This window comes from Chamaea fasciata, unplaced genomic scaffold (genome assembly GCF_029207755.1).
Source record: "Chamaea fasciata isolate MVZ Bird 193981 ecotype frontalis unplaced genomic scaffold, bChaFas1.0.hap1 SCAF_5, whole genome shotgun sequence".
Taxonomy (NCBI): Eukaryota; Metazoa; Chordata; class Aves; order Passeriformes; family Sylviidae; genus Chamaea; species Chamaea fasciata.
Window position 1 is genome coordinate 6,241,805 of NW_027094090.1, and position 15,791 is coordinate 6,257,595.

At 46.9% G+C, this 15,791-nt stretch overlaps 1 protein-coding gene across 3 annotated transcripts in view; it reads left to right on the forward strand.

Moving 5' to 3' along the window:
* Positions 1-14,233: 14,233 nt before the first annotated feature.
* CAMK1D (calcium/calmodulin dependent protein kinase ID) overlaps positions 14,234-15,791 on the forward strand; it is a 209,463-nt gene continuing 207,905 nt past the window's right edge. For 2 of the 3 annotated variants that reach the window (XM_066182722.1, XM_066182723.1), the window contains exon 1: positions 14,235-14,598. In XM_066182722.1, coding sequence (XP_066038819.1) covers positions 14,507-14,598 — 92 coding nt within the window. In that variant the 5' untranslated portion in view covers positions 14,235-14,506. Of the gene's footprint in view, positions 14,599-15,791 lie in introns of all 3 variants that reach the window. The other variant, XM_066182724.1, reaches the window with a different exon arrangement.

A 15,791-nucleotide genomic window follows, 5' to 3' on the forward strand; every position in this document is an offset into this window, starting at 1 on the left:
CACAGCTCCAAAGTTATACCCTCTGAGATGCTGACCACAGCTTTACAGGCAGAAGTGATTCAAAGAGTAGCACTGTGGCTCTTTTAACACCAGCTGAAGGCCACTGGGGAGCAGGGAAGGTGCAGGAAATGGTTTTGGGGAAGCAGCTCACATTTATCTCGGTGCCACCTGGGGCAGCTCTCCATGCAAACCAGGTCTTTTGCATAAAAACTAAACCTTAGGCCCTCCTGCTGATCCACCAAGCACTCAAAGCCATCCCTGTGTTGCATTTAAACAACCTGCTTAGGATCCATCCTTCCCCAGCCTCAGGCACCTGGCTGGCTCTGGTGCCTGGCTGCTCATGCTTGGGCATGGTCAGGGGGATGCTGGGACCAGAGCTGCTGGCTCATGCCTGCAATTTATCTATGTAAAGTGAAAAAAAGAAAGAAAAAACCCCTTTTTATTTTTTCTGTGCAATGCCACCTGCTGTGTAGAAAAAAAGCCCTAGGTCCCTGACTTTCCTCCTTCTATTATGTGATGATCAGAAAGGTGATGTTTTCACCCCAAAGCATTTCCAGGGGACAAGAGGAGTGTGCAGCCAGTTCATATAAAGCAATCCTGGTTGGACAGGCCTGTTTCATCCCAGCTGCAAAATTAGGATGATGTTTGTCGTAACTTTTGCAGCAAAGGAGGCCTGGAGGCAGAATTTTGAGAAAACTGCTGAATGAGGAATATTTTTGGGAGCGTCACTCCCGCAGGGAGGGCAGGGTGAAGCAAAGCAAGTCCTTGATTTCTCAGTTCAGCACAGGGCACATCGGAGGCACAAACAGGCTGTGTGAGACCCTTTTGCTGTGGTTTATACTGGTTTTGCATCAATAAGTAGCAGGGTGGCAGCGCATCCCTAGCAAGGCCACACTGCCCCAAGCTATTAAGCAGAAAAGATGCTTCCTTGGATGTAAATTCATTTTACCAAGGCTGAAAATAGCCCAACCGAAGAAACTAATAATGGTGAATAAGTGCATTGCTAGAAAAGAGGGGAAATGGGTAGAAAATTGTTTGTCTTAAAACCCATAAACACATAAATACAGAGTCCTTTCTGCTCCTGCCATGCTGAACAGCAGGACTGGGAAAGTGTGAAAGCCCTTTGGGTGCCCACACGGCCACACTTCACCAGGACCAGCAGCCAAGGATGGAAGAAATGTTGAATTCTGTCCTAAGAATTGTGTTTTCTTACTAAATTTTAATTAACTTTCCCAAAATGTCCCTTGTTCCTGCACAGTATGTAAAAGGTAGTGCCAATTCTGAATATCTCTATAATTTCTCTTTATTTAGGTCTTTACAATTCTACGGTTTCCACCACGCCAAACTGGGAATAGCTACATTTTGAATTCTCCACTGGAATTTTACCATGATCACACTGTGTTGGCTTCAAACTGACATTGGAGAGGGGATGATGATGGTGATGTGCCACCTTCAGACCTGTTGGTCACTGCTTGGCACTTGGAATGCTGAAGTCAGGAACCATCAGGCACAGCTGGATAAAATCAGGATGTGAAGTTGCCTGGTATTAAACTGCCCCAGCCACAATCTCTACCATATATACCATATATACCAAATATACCATAAGGAGAAGCAGTCCCAAACTGACACCCACAAGATCTACACCTGCACAAGCAGTCCATGCACACACTGCCCCCAAACCACAGCCACCCCTTGGGTTTTTTAAATAAAAATTGCTCCCTAACAGGAAAATATTCCCACTGCTCATACACATGCATGCCCACATAGCTATCAGCTTGGTTTTTCCAAATTAATCCAGACTTCTCTTAAGGGAGAAGGCAAGGAGAACTTACTGTTTTTCTTATGACAGTGTACAGGCAGATGAGGGAGGAATATTAAGAGGAGTAAGGAAAAGATAGGAAAGAGTGAAAACAGCCTTTTTTTTTTTTCTTACATAGTATATACTCTGAAGGCAACCATTCTCTGGAAAAAAGGAACTTTTTTTTCTGTCTGGGAGGTGATTTTTAAGGAGAGCAAGGCTCTATGTGTGTTAGTGCAGAGGGTCCTCCTGGAAGAAGAAGTGGCACAGAGCTGGGGGATGGGAAGCAATGGCAGGGCAGATGGGACTGTTGTGCTAGGAGGTAACAGGAAAAATAAATGAGCCTGTGTTGGTTCAAAAACATCACAGATGTGGCTATTCCAGGGTTGCTGGTGCAGCGGGTTCCTGGAACTGTTTGTCTGAACAGCCACCCTGTGTGCTCAGCCCCTGACAAACAGAGTAACCCAGGGGACAAGAAGACCCATGTCACAGTGCTATAATAAGATGTGCCATCACCAAGCTGCATCCCTCTCCAGGAGAATGGCAGGCATTTCTGGAACAACCCTTTTCACTAACTAAAGGAGCCCCTGATTGGAAAATAACCCCACCTGCTCTAAACTTCATTTTCCCCTTTGGTGCATAAATTAAGAGTCAAATAAACTGGGTCAAACAGACTCTAATCAAAGTTTTCAAGGAAGAGGCAGCAGCAGGTATTAGCTCAAGGTCTGTCTTTGATGCATTTTGTTTTTTCCAGGCCTTTATCCACAGCATGATTTCCCAGTTGTTCCACTCTGACAGGGAACAATGGTCTTATCTTCACAGATACACCCAAGACTAAGGCTGAACATGAACAGTGCGTGCACAATCTCCAAGAAGTCTGAAATTTAATCTTTCCAGGCAGTCCCTGCAATGCTTGGTGATGTTTGTTTTCCCAAGTTAGCAGAAGGCTGGAAGCAGGTGTACAAGGGTAAGATGAGCTCACCCTAATTTCCAGGCTTTTCTTGCACTGGTGAAATCATCTGCCCATAGATCTGTGATTATCTGTGTTCAGGTATCTCTGTCAGATATAGACCCTCCTGTCAACTCCTTATTTGACTCTGGCCCAGCGTTCCTAATCAAGGCTGATTAAACTGTGAAAACTTGTTGTATGACATTCCTGTGGTGCACACAATCCAGCTGGATGAGGCAGGATAATGTTTCCAAGGGTCTGCAGTCTGGGCCATCATTAGTCCTAAAATGAACAGGCTTTGAGCATGACAGCTTACATGAGAGATAATCTGGTGGACACTATCACTTTTCTCTATGATTTTTTAAAACATAGAAGTAGCTGACAACAGCAGCTGACAACTGGATTGTTGACATCCAAAACTCAACCTGCTCATTGACTGAGGATGGAAATGATTCAAGTCAAATCATGTCTGCAAATGACACCGAAACTCATGGGCTCCGATACTTTAGGAAGCTGGACAGGTGACGTTCACACTTCAGTTCTCCTACAGAGTGTCCACCAAGGTCCATTTGGTAAGGGAAACTTTTGCTCTAGTATTTGAGGTCTTACCATGAAGATGAAACCAGGACAGAACTTGCTCTCCAGCAGGCAAACTTGAGTGTGGTTAAACAGGGACAAAACAAGGGCCACATAGGACAGACAGCTTTTAGTTGAGGGGATTGAATTTACATGGAAAGGCTCAGTGAGGAAGATGCTGGTGCATAAGGTAAAACCTTGCCTTCAGGACCCAGATTAGATTTTATCTGACTTCACAGGCACAGAAAACACACAGGCACAGTAAAACACAGCTCAGTCCCCCTCAAAACATGACCCATGGGAGCTGACAGTGGCTGCATTCCTGTCTGGTGGGATGGTGATCAGCTGGGAGATGCATGTGTGGAGAAAAGACTAAACCCACAACTGCATTTAGGATTTGGGAGAGGAAGAAGGACAAGGGGAGAGTAAGGTATGAGGATGCAGTCAGGTGGTGTCCTCATGAGCACAGTGAGGTGGTGGGAATACAGAGTGAATGCTTTGTCTGGGAGATGCTTTTGGAGCAATGACAGCCTGGGGCTGGTAGGGATCTGGCAGGAGGTTGCTCTTGCCCAGTGATTCCTGGCTCTTTCTGCAATTGCTTTGGTGCTCACTTTCCAGGAGATCTGGCTCACCTCTCCTGCACAGAGCCAGGCCCCAGCCCAGCCATGGAGCCTCACAGGCAGATCACAGAACCATGGAGAGATGTGGGGCACTGTTTAGTTAACATCAAACAGAGTGAGGTGGGAGAACAGCTGGTGAAGAGATGTAACATTCACTCCAGGATTTCTGTTTAGTTGGAGACACGGACAAAATGACACAGGAACTCAAGTTCAGGTGTCCGTGAAGGGTTGTGTTAAGGCCCATGAGCCTCAGTGAGACTAAACCAGATTAGAGCAGGCCAGTAACTGGGATGATGAGGCCACCAGCTTCTCTGCACCTCAGTTTCCCCCTCATTAATGAGGATGATGATGATGCTTATCAAAGAGCACGCAGGGAGGATAAATCAAGACAAGAGCCTTGATGGCAAATAGGACAGAGACCATCATATTCCAGCAGAAATTACCACAAAATTGAGGTGACAGCTGCTGGGGTTTGATGTGCCTGAAGAGCAGAGTGTTCACAGCAGCCACTGCTCAGAGCCCCGTGCATGTGTGGGAGACGGGGGAAGGCAGGCAAACAAGAGTTTGTGAAGGCATTGTTCAGCCCATAGTTGACTTGAGAGACAGTTTCGCAGCTTGATGGTGGGGGGAAAAGTGAGTATTACTAAATGAAAGAAGCAAAGCTGGATAAAGTATTCTGGCTTTCCTCACTTTTTATGCCCGTGCAAATTTAATTAAGGGAGAGTGCCTAAAACATGCCATTCAATTAAATGAGTTTTCAAAGAGCACAAAGTGAACTCCAGTTCTGTCAGAGAAAAGCACCTGCAATGTGGCACAAGGCTTGGAGACACAGGTTTGATTAAACACCTTGTAGCAACCTTTGTGGGGCTGTAGCTTTCGCAACAATTATGTGAAAGCACATTTTCCCAGCTGAATTATAAAACTCTGAAAAATGAGGTTCACCTTTCTACTAAAAACCTTTCCCTCACCATCAAACTCTGCATGGGTCACCCTCTGGAGGTCCTTTCACAGTCTGCTCACATCCCAGCAGGCATGAATTTGCACAGTTGGAAGAATCTCACCAGCTGACACTGGCCATGGCATCCTGAAAGTCAGGAATTTCAGTGAAACTTTCCAAAAAATGTTTGATTTTGCTAAACACGGGCAACTTCTCTTTTCAGATCTGGCAGTGAATGAGGCTTTTGGCTACAATTGCAAAACTGGATCTCTTCTTTGCTTGGCAGCTCATCTGGTAATTATGTTGTGTAAATGGAGTATGGCTTGCAAAAGTGGAGGGCACAGATTGAGCCCTTGAGCAACTTCAGCTAAGCTCCATCACTTGTTTGCTGATGGGGATGTTTGCTCTGTGTAGAGCAAGACAGTGATTAAGCCTAGATCCAAAAGTTCATCCCAGGTTTACAGCTACTCCATGAGTAATGCCTGGTCCTGTGAACAGGATTATCCCCTGTATTAGTTGTCCTCTGCCAATGCAGCTGGCAGGTTTGAGCTCAGATATTTACCCTCCATGGAGGAAGAGCTGAGCTCCAGGCACAGCTCGGGGCAGTCCTGATGTCCCTGTCCTGGAGGAAAGCTCCCATGCTTTTTCTGAAGCACTCACTGAATTTGGGGTCTGTTTGCCAGGGAGCACTATGACATGGCCTAAACCCATTGCAAAATCATGTTTTATGTAAAGAACAGAAATTCAGATTAGAATAAACTCATGCTTATGTGAAACTCTGCTTTTCCCTTCCAAGACAGTTGGCCCTCTTTCTCACTTAGGTCCTTTTTACTCATTAGCTTTTTTTCTTTCAACTTCTTAATGAGATTTTAATTGGTCCCACCCTGGATTTGAGGATCTCCAGCTTCCCATGGCCTGCTAAGGTTCACTCAGCTACTTCAGGGCTGGAAGAGGACAGGATATATCCAGGAACATTTCTGTCGCATTTCCATTGTCATTCCTGCAACTTAACCCTGTTGCAGGCCTAAATAACATATTGGGATGGGGAATCTGCCCATTAACAAAAACTAAAACACCTCTTTTGGGTTGTTTTGGGCAGCAGGACTCTGTTCTGACTCTTGTCCCATGTGCCCATCACTGACTGTTGGCACTGTGCTGCTCCTTGCATGTGAGTGTCAGCCTGGACTTAATGTGGTGACTGAAGTTAATTAGCAAAGCTCCTTCTCCTGTTGTTATTCACCAACATAATGTCTGCGGAAGGAAAGAACAAAATGAGCCAAGTTCATTTCAGTCCTGTGAAAAACCCGGAAAAATAGCAATGTTCACCAAATGGGAAAAAAGAGAAAATGAGGAGATTAAAAAAAATCAATTTCCAGCTTCTAAGAGGACCTTACCAATAACAATATAAAAGATAGCTGAGTGTTCTGCTTAAATGAAAAAAGTGATTACTTCGCAGGCAAGTGAATGGTTTTCCATATCTTCTTCCCCTGCCTCTGTCATTTAATTTTTTTTCCCTCCAATTTTATTATTTGACTCCATTGGTGTGGTGAGATGGTGCTGGAGGCTATTGACATTTCTTCTCAGTGCAAGTGGAGGTGACATCCAGAATAAGTCACCTCCTTTGGATGGGATGAGTCTGGCCTGTGACCCCTGGAAGTGAGTTGTGTTGTTGCAACATTCACACGGCTCAGAAAAACACATCAGGCCCAGGAAGATGAGATCTCATAGTGCATTTACAGCTCTGACAGTGAAATCACACAAAGCTAAGGAGGTGTGGTGCATCCTCAGAGCAAATGTGGACCCAGTGCAAGCATGGGACAGGCTGGAGAGGGAAGAGAGGCTCTTCCATGGTTCCAATCAGCATAACTGACTACTGAGTGCTTCACAGGCAGCAGTATGTGGCCTCTGAGTACTATTTTGAGGTTCACAAGCCAAGTTCCCTGACAGATAATCCATTGGACAGAGAACAGTGCAGTGGGCAGCTATACCGGCCGAGCCCCACATCCTACACACTTGAGTCCTCTTCTGTGCTTGCAGCCTCTCCAGGGCTCCCTGATGCCCAAGGGAACGTGCCCAGGGGTCCAGGGAGGAATAACTGGATCTATTCTCTCTACTCTAACTTTTCATTTTCAGTAGACTTCTCATTTTCAGCAGACTCCTCTTTTTGGGCTGGTCTGTGATGGGAACGGGTACAAAAGTCAAAATTAGTTGGGAGTGGAGTAGACCAACAGGCACATGCACAGAGATGGTGCAGAGAGAGGTGTGGTCAGATAATCCTCCCTTCCTGAGGGCATGGGCTATTAACCCCACTTGTAGAAGACAGTCAGGTTGTAAAGTCAAACTATCGGGAGCCAGGAAACACCAGAATTAACAGCCTGCACAGCCACAATGTAGGCCTTTCTGCACATCAAATGTGAGGAGGCATCCTTTAATTATCTGATCACCTATCATTCGGGGTTATTTTAATCTGGCAGACTGCTCCAGGCCACATTAGCACATGCTGCTCAAACAGCACGCTGCATTCAACATTAATTTCCTTGTGAGCGCCTGTGCGAAGCCCCGGCGCCTGATCAATATTAATGCCTTTATCTGCACAGCGCTCCTGCCATATCACCAGCTGGGGAACTGAACCACACAGAGATTAAGGCCAAAATGATCAAACGAGCTTGCTAATTTTGGGTGCTCGCTTTGCAGCACCGAGGATCTGATCTTCCCCAGCACTCGGCGTTTTGCTGCGCTTGGTGTGCCTGAAGCACAGCTCCCGCTGGCTTGTTCCTGTCTCCCGGGGCAGATCCATCCTGACTGCCCTGTGTGAGGCAGCAGGAATAGGAAGGAGAACTTTTTGGGCAGCTCCTTTGCTGTGCAGATGAATTTCCTGTGCTGAACTGTTCAGAGCAAGGGAGAAATTCTGGGGGGGAAAAAACAAACAAAACCCAATCAAACCTTTATTGGCCATCAGTGTGTGCCCAGGTGGCCAAGAAGCCCAATGGCATCCTGGCCTGTACCAGCAATAGCGTGGTCAGCAGGATCAAGGCAGTGATTGTCTCCCTGTACTCAGCACTGGTGAGGTCATACCTCAAATTATGGGGTCAGTTTTGGGCTCCTTATGACAAGAAAGACACTGAGGGGCTGGAGTGTGTCCAGAGAAGGGAATGGAGCTGGGAAAGGGTCTGGAGCATAAATCTGATGAGGAGCAGCTGAGGGGGTGTTTATCCTGGAGAAAAGGAGGCTCAGGGAAGACCTTATTGCCCTCTACAACTCCCTGACAGGAGGTGGTAGCCAAGTGGGGGTTTGTCTCTTCCCCCAAGTAACATGGGACAGGACAAGAGGAAGTGGCCTCAATTTGTGCCAGGGGAGGTTTAGATTGGATATTAGAAAAAAATTCTTTCCTAGAAGGGTTGTCAAGCACTGGAACAGGCTGCCCAGGGAAGTGGCTGAGTCACCAGTCCTGGAGGTATTTAAAAGACAAGTAGATGTAGCATTCAGGAAAATTAGTGGTGGCCTTGAGAGTACTGGGACTCGATGATCTTAAAAATATTTTCCAATTTAAATAATTTTACAGTGTCAAATTGGAAGTCTTTGGGAACCTTGTTTTTCTGATATTTTTGCAGCTTTTCCGTCATTACTTCATCACCCAATATTCTTTCAATATAAATTTTTGAGATGTAAGGTCCCAAAGTATTCCCCTCAAAACCCAAGTGTGCAAGGCCAATTCTGCCAAATTAACTAGAGAAAGATCCAGTTCTGATTTTTACCAGTACTTATCTCATTGGTGGGGTGCAGCCTGTTGGATCCTGAGCCAAACCACCAACTTCACAGCCCAGGGACTGAGAGAGGAGGTGTGTGAGCAGGGTTTGTGTTGGCTAGGCAGCTCTCTAAGGTTATGATATACCCAGTGATTTCACACGGGGTGCTTGGCACCAGGGAAACATCCACATTTGGGACCCCAGAGCTCAACATCAGGACCTGAGTGGGGTGTGTGGTTTTGCCCTTTCTAACTTTTGTCCGTGGGAACGTCTCCTGTCCCTCCTCCCTCTGTCCTGCCCATCTATTCCCTGCTCCCTGTCTGTGTCCTGCCAGGTCTCCCACTGCCCAAATCCATCTACATCTCCTTGTTACTCCTCTCTCTCTCCTGCTTCAGCAGTGATAGGATTTTTTTTCCTCCCACTACACTTTTATATGACCGTGATTTACGACCCTGGGTTTAAAGATTTATTGCAATGTACACATGGCACAGCAGCCTCTAAGTGATGTATTTAGCCCGGTTATTATTCTCTTATATTGCAATTTTTCCAAAGTGAAACAAGCAGCCTCATGTTGTCAAAACTGTTGTCCTCTAACTTCTGAGGTTTATTCTGATGAGAATAAAACCAGGGAAGACGAGCAACTTAAAGAGATTGGCTGGCATCTGTAAACCTCACAAGTAATATAAACACATGGGAGCTTAACCAAGCACCAGATGGTCTTCAGGCAATTAATTGCAGGTTGAGGATTCACATCTACATCAGCTCTTGTTCATTCCTCTTTACAAAAATGGTTAAAAACCTGACAGAAATTTAAGCTCCCTCCTCCCTCTGAGAAAAGCAGCAATGGCAGCAACCATTTACCACTTCCTCTCCCTTGCTTTGGATGTTTTAGGACAGTGTTTTACCTATCTGAGTAAGGGCCTTAGGTCATCTTAGAGGGCTTAAACTGATCTAAGGCTTTAATGTGCTTAGAGGTGGTGGAAGGACATTGATTATATTTAACCCTAAAAACCCACAAACAACCATGTACCTAAGACAGGCAGAAGTCTCTTGTTTGGCATGGATTTGTGTTCCTTTCTTCACATGCATCCTCTTGATGTACAGAACAAGTTAAAGTCCCCTAAAATCACTGAGAAGTCTTAAATTAGCTCAAAGGAGCACTCCTGTTGGCATCAGCAGCAGCAGGTTCAGCCTTCTGTTGTGGACATTCTCAGAGCCAAGTTTATAATTTTCTGCACCGAACTTGTGGTGTCAAAACTGATCTGGTAAGCATTAAAACCCAATCATAACCACTAGTTTCACCTATGGTGAAAATCCAAAAACTGTGCTTCCACATGAAAGTGTACCTTTCCAACTGGAGTTTTTAAAATTACTATCCAATTAAAGAAATAGCAGTGAGTCTTTTTTTTTTTTTTTTTTTAAATTAGACATTTTTTCATTAAATAAACATTTGAAAATGTTGTTTAAGAGAAGCCATTTTGTCTCTCTCTCTCTCTCTTATGCAAGCAAGTCTTGTCATAATTTTATTTTCTCATGACTAAGCATAATACCCAAGAGGATTTCCTTCAAATTTCCAAATGGGGCAGAGACTGGAGCTGCAGCATTGCCATCATTGGAAATGCCAAGAAAGGCCGTGAGTTTGGATGGAATTATTACCGGGCTAGTCAGACCTGGCACCTGAAAAAATTAAAACCTGTGCCGCTAAATTTGAAGATGCCTTGCCCCAGGATTTTACTTCATCTCAGGCTTGTCTCAGAGGCTATGAAGCATCCAAGATGTCATTTTGCTTTGAGTTTCTTGCCAAGGTCTACACTCGTGTACGACAGCTTTGCTATCACTGCCTGTGGGAGCAGACCAGCACTAAAACCTGGCTCCTCCTATGCGTGTGTGACACCAAAAATCCACCTTCTCAGTGGGATTGGCCCAAATTTTTTCTGTCATAAGCAGAAACGCCACTATCTGAGGTTGCTACGTGGTAGGGAAGGCAGCAAAGAACAGCTGTGGGCTTCAGTCCTGTTTGCTTTACACTGATGCTGCTCTGGAGATTGAACATGAGGTTTTAACCCTAAACACGGCCATGGACGTGTGGGTGCTCCTCTCCTGGGCTTGGTCCTCAGCAGCTGAGCCACAGTCATGTTTCTGATGTTCTTGCAGAAAAGCATCAATAGTGCTGATTTGTAATTGGAAAGGAAGATGATACTGTATGACTCAGAAATGACGCTGGGAAAGAGGTCTGATATTATGGTATTTAAGCACAGGAAAACCAGGTTGGCTGTGGAAAAGCTTGAAAAACAGAGATGACTCCTTTATTTATGCTCACGATAAACTGATTTGCACAGTGCCTATATTAAGGGTCAGCAGTGATCGTGGCCAAGCACAGCCACGCCATACATGACCTACCCCAACATCAGTTAGAAATACCAAGTAGTAAAAATACAGTTCCAAATACTCCTCCAAAAATCCTATCACTTTATCTTGAAATAAAATGCCTCATATAGAAGTCGATCTTGAATTTCTCCCCTAAATTTACAGTATTTCCAGAGAAGGCCTTAAAAAACAGTTGGAACGTGTCCATCTGCAGTGCAAGGGTTTGGTGTTTTGCTGCATGGAGTGGTTGGGTACATGTGCAGCTTGTGGAGCTGTCTCAAACACACATCAGCCACGTCTGCTCATTAGCCATTTTCTGATACAACCCTTGGCAGAGCTGCAGAGCATGCCCAGGTAATGAGAGATGGCCTCTGCAGCCACTAAAAGGGCTTGAGTTGATGTTTTACTGTCAGTCTTAACGCTGGCATTTCTGTGCATTTCATTTCACTGCTCTGTTACTGGTCTTGTGATTGGGTTGTGTGTAATTAAACACTGAATGCAGCCGTGCAGATCCCCGCAGCTGCAGCACACGCTGCTCCTCGAAGCCACTCCAGAGAGAACTTTCCACGTAAGATTTTAATTCTTTAGAAATACCTGTTCTTCAAATAGCTACAATACCTCTGCAGGAGCCTGTCAGTCAAGCAAGATTACAGACTCCCTAAATTCAGGCTGACATGACAGACTGTAATGACTTTGAAGGGGCTTTTATGGTCTATTGTGCCAGTGGTCCCTGACTAACAGAAGCATCTCCTACACTTCTCATTAAAACTGTAATGGCCTCAGAGACTTCTAGGTTATCAGTTACTTCAAATGTGAGCTATTTCATCACAAAAAAAAAAAAATAAAAGCACATTAATTGGACACTAAAGGTATAGTATAAATAAGGAAAATAGAATTTAGATTTTATCCAATTTTGATGCTGAGAAATTGCAGCATTGGCAAGGATTTGAGCAATTTTAAGTAAAATTTTGCTTGCTGAAAGCCGAAATTTAGAAGTGGATGACACTGTGCAGTGAGATTTTAATGTGATGCCACAGGGACCAATATGGTGTCATAAATAAAAGTGGTGGATGATTTTTGGGATGCCGTAGCCGCAAGGAAAGTTACAATGCTCATCTTCTGGATGGGTGAAACTCTTTGGCCTCCACCAAGCTGGAGGTCAGGGCAGACCATCACACTTGCCCTTCCTGGCTTCACACTCTTTCAATCTTCTCCTGAAGGCAGGAGCATGGCATTTCTAATACCATATGATTTACACGTGAAAGAGAGAGAAAATGTCACAGTGGTGCTGTTTGAAGGGCAACGTGGATTTGGTAGTCAGGTGCATATTTTTAGGTCAGTCACATCTTTCATTTCCCAGGTACACAGTGGGGTTGTGAGGCTGCCTGGGGACTCCTGGTGACACTCCCATGAAGTAGACTGTAAATCCTGAGGGTAGTGAGAAGATGGAAGTAAGTCAGGAGCAGAAGGAAATCGGTCCCAAAGTTCCTGCTGTGACAGCACACGGACATCCATCGTAGGAAATCCCAAGATGTTTGGGCAGTCCATGAGGCTGGATAGTCACCAAGGCATCAGAGAGGTGCAGTAATAAACCCCAGGAGCTGGCACACCCAAAGCCGAGTGGCTCTGCCCAGCAGAGGGTAGCATTGACCAAACACCCCAACCTGCACTCAAGGTTTACACTTTAACGCACCTACTAATGTCCACCTCGGCCACAGCCCCTTTGAGATGAGAGGCACATCTTACCCCAGACCCAGGGAAAGCCTCATAGGCTGACACTGTGCAAATTCTGCTCATAAATTATAAGAAATATGGAAAATCAGCTCCCCAAATAGAATTTTAAGGAGTCTGTTAAAAGACACAATACATGTTAAATAGTAAAGTGCGTACAGTCACATTTGTTTTAAAGTCAATGTTATTTACCTCCTTGTATTTTGATTTATTTTCAGTCCTGATTTGATGATCAGGTTTGGAGCTGGTCAGGTTTGGGGCTGGCCCTGAGACACCAAAGCGCCTGTACTGCCAATAGCAAAGCCGCTCATTCGGTCACCTAACTTGGGTGTCCCAAAAGAATTGCACTTTTTTAGTGCCGTACATATTCTAAAGAACATATTCTAAGAACTAAAAACACGTCTCAGTTAGTGCAGACTATAATTTTCTCTGATGTCTGACGAATTCTGCCTGTCACCTCGCATCAGAGCTCAGCCCATGCCCGATGTGACGACGCTAGAGGTCTCAGTGTCGCTGAGAAAAAGCTTCTTTTAGCAATAATCCGAGGGACGCGTGTGTGTGACGGTGTGAGAGGCCGGAGCCGTGCCGGGCTCGGACGGCGGTGCCGGCGGGGTGGGCGCGGGTCCAGGGCCGGACCCCCGGCCGGGGCTGCGCGGTGCCACCCCCGGGCTCCCCGAGCCCTCTCAGCTGCCCGTGCTTCGAGGGCTGTGCTGGGTTCGGGTGGTCCTTGCTGAGGGACGAGTTTTTGCATCCCGGGACTGCGTGTGCGTGTGCGAGGCAGGTGGGCACCGCCACCCCCGCGCATCCCGGCGCAGCCCCGCGCAAAGTCCGTCCAGGCAGCACGGCCGCTTGTGGTGTGCCTTTTTAATGTTCCTTTTTTTTTTTTTTTTTTTTTTCTTTTCCCCTCCCTTTCTTTTTTTTCCTCCTGGCTTTCCCTTTTTATTTTTTTTTCCCCTCGCTGCTTTCCCTCCCCTCCCGTTTGACGTGCGTGGTTTTGGTGCAATGCGAATTATCTTCATTCAGTCAGGAGGGGCAGCGCCAGGCAGCAGAGCAACGGCGGGGCTGCCTCCTCCTTCTTCCTCCTCCTCCTCCGCTTTCTCCTCTTCCTCCTCCTCCTCCTCCTCCCATTGCCATAACAACCACGCGCAGCTGCTGCGCCCGCGGGGCCGCTCCGCACCGCACCGCGCCCGGCAGGCTGAGCATCCCATGGGGCCCCGCACGGGGGTGGGGGAAGAGAAACAGTGACCTCCCTCCAAAAAAAGAGAAAACAACCAAAAAACCAAACCCAAAAACCAAAGAAGCAAAAAAGAAAGAAAGAAAAGAAAAGAAAAACAAACAAGCAGAAAAAGAGGGACTTTTCGGCCGGGTGGGTCAGTCAGGGAGCAAAGTGACCCCGGGACGCGGGTGCGCGCAGCTGCTGCGCTAGGCGCGGGAGCACCGAGGGACGGGGCAGCCCCGCCAGCGGCTCCCGGGGGGGGCGCGGAGGAGGGGAGAGGAGGGGAGGGAAGAGGGGGGGGTGGGGGGGAAGAGAAACTTGGGAGGAAATAGCCCAGGAAAAGTGACACTCGCGGAGCCCGCCGGAGCGCGGAGGAAATAAAAGCGGCGGCGGGCAGGAAGTGTGAGGAGGAGGAGGAGGAAGGGGAGAAGAAGGAGGCGGAGGAGGAGGAAAAAGAAGAAGAAGAAACAGCAGCAGCCGCTGCCGCCGCGGCAGAAAAGAAAGCAAAAGCCGCCCGAGGGCTCGGAGCCGGCGGCGCGGCATCCGCGGGGCTGCGCGGCGCGGCCATGGCCCGGGAGAACGGGGACGGCGGCGGCTCCTGGAAGAAGCAGGCGGAGGACATCAAGAAGATCTTTGAGTTCAAGGAGACGCTGGGGACGTAGGTGCCGGGGTTTGGCTGCGGGGCCGGGCGCGGGCGCTGTCTCTCCCCCCGGGGATGCGCGGTCCCTTCCCGCGGGTGGGTGCGGGTCTCTGCGCGGGCATTTGCGTACCCGCGGGTGCTGCTCCGCGCCCCGCGCATCCATCCGAGCAAGAAGTCAGAGCGACCTGCGAACACGGAGGAAAACAGAATTGTGGGGCAGGAGCTGGGCTAGCATCACCCCTCACCCTCCCCCTATAACCCCCAAAAAAGCGATAATAAGGAAAAACCCCCAAGTGCTTTAAAATATTCATAGAATGAGGAGACAGGAGAAGGTCTTATCTCGATAGTGCAACTGTAAATAAATGCGGTCTGACTTGCACGCTTCCCCTAAAGCCGATGGCTGCAGCAATTCGTGGACAGACGAGCAGAAATAATCGGAGTGGATTGGATGCGTTTTAGCTACGATGCTTAACTGTTGTTGGGCTTTATTTGTTTTATTTATAGTGGCGGGGCATAAAGATTAGTAAAACGTTAGTGTTGGGTTTTTTTTGTGAGGTTTTTTTTTTTTTTTTTGAAGGCTGAGAAAAAACACGCACAGATGGTGCAAGGGAGCGGGGTACAGGCTGGTGCCTTTTTGGCTGAGCTAAGACTTTTATTTTTGTTATAACTAATCTTCGTACTCAGGATATTGTAAAGGTAGGGAGCCGGGAGTGCTGAAGGAGCCAGCGCACGGGTTGCTGTGTGTGTATACGTTGCAATTAGAGTTGTGTTGGATTGCGAGCGCTCCTCGTAGCTGTGTCCCCACCGCTTTAATTGAAACTTCAAGCGTGTCTCAAAACGAAGCGTTGTTAATGCCGAGTAGTGCTTTTCCTACGCTCCGTACCACTTCCAAAACACAGTTGAACAAGTTTTGACTGTAATATTTGAGTTTCTTTCTGCTTCCAAGGGAGGGCTCCCTATAAACAGAGTATTTCTGGTTCGTGGGCTCGCTGGTTTGCTATAAACAGGTTGTGAGTAGGAACCAGGCTGGTGGTTTAACATGGAGGAGGGTCAGCAGCTCCGCCGTGATGGGCTTGATAGCACAGCCCTCAGGAAAACACTGACTTAGGAAATCAAATTAATGTCTGACCAGGTCTCTGAAGAAGCAAAATGCAATGTAAGAGCCAAGTGTTGTGATGTATTCTTGTCACCTTCATTGAGTTTTTGCTGTG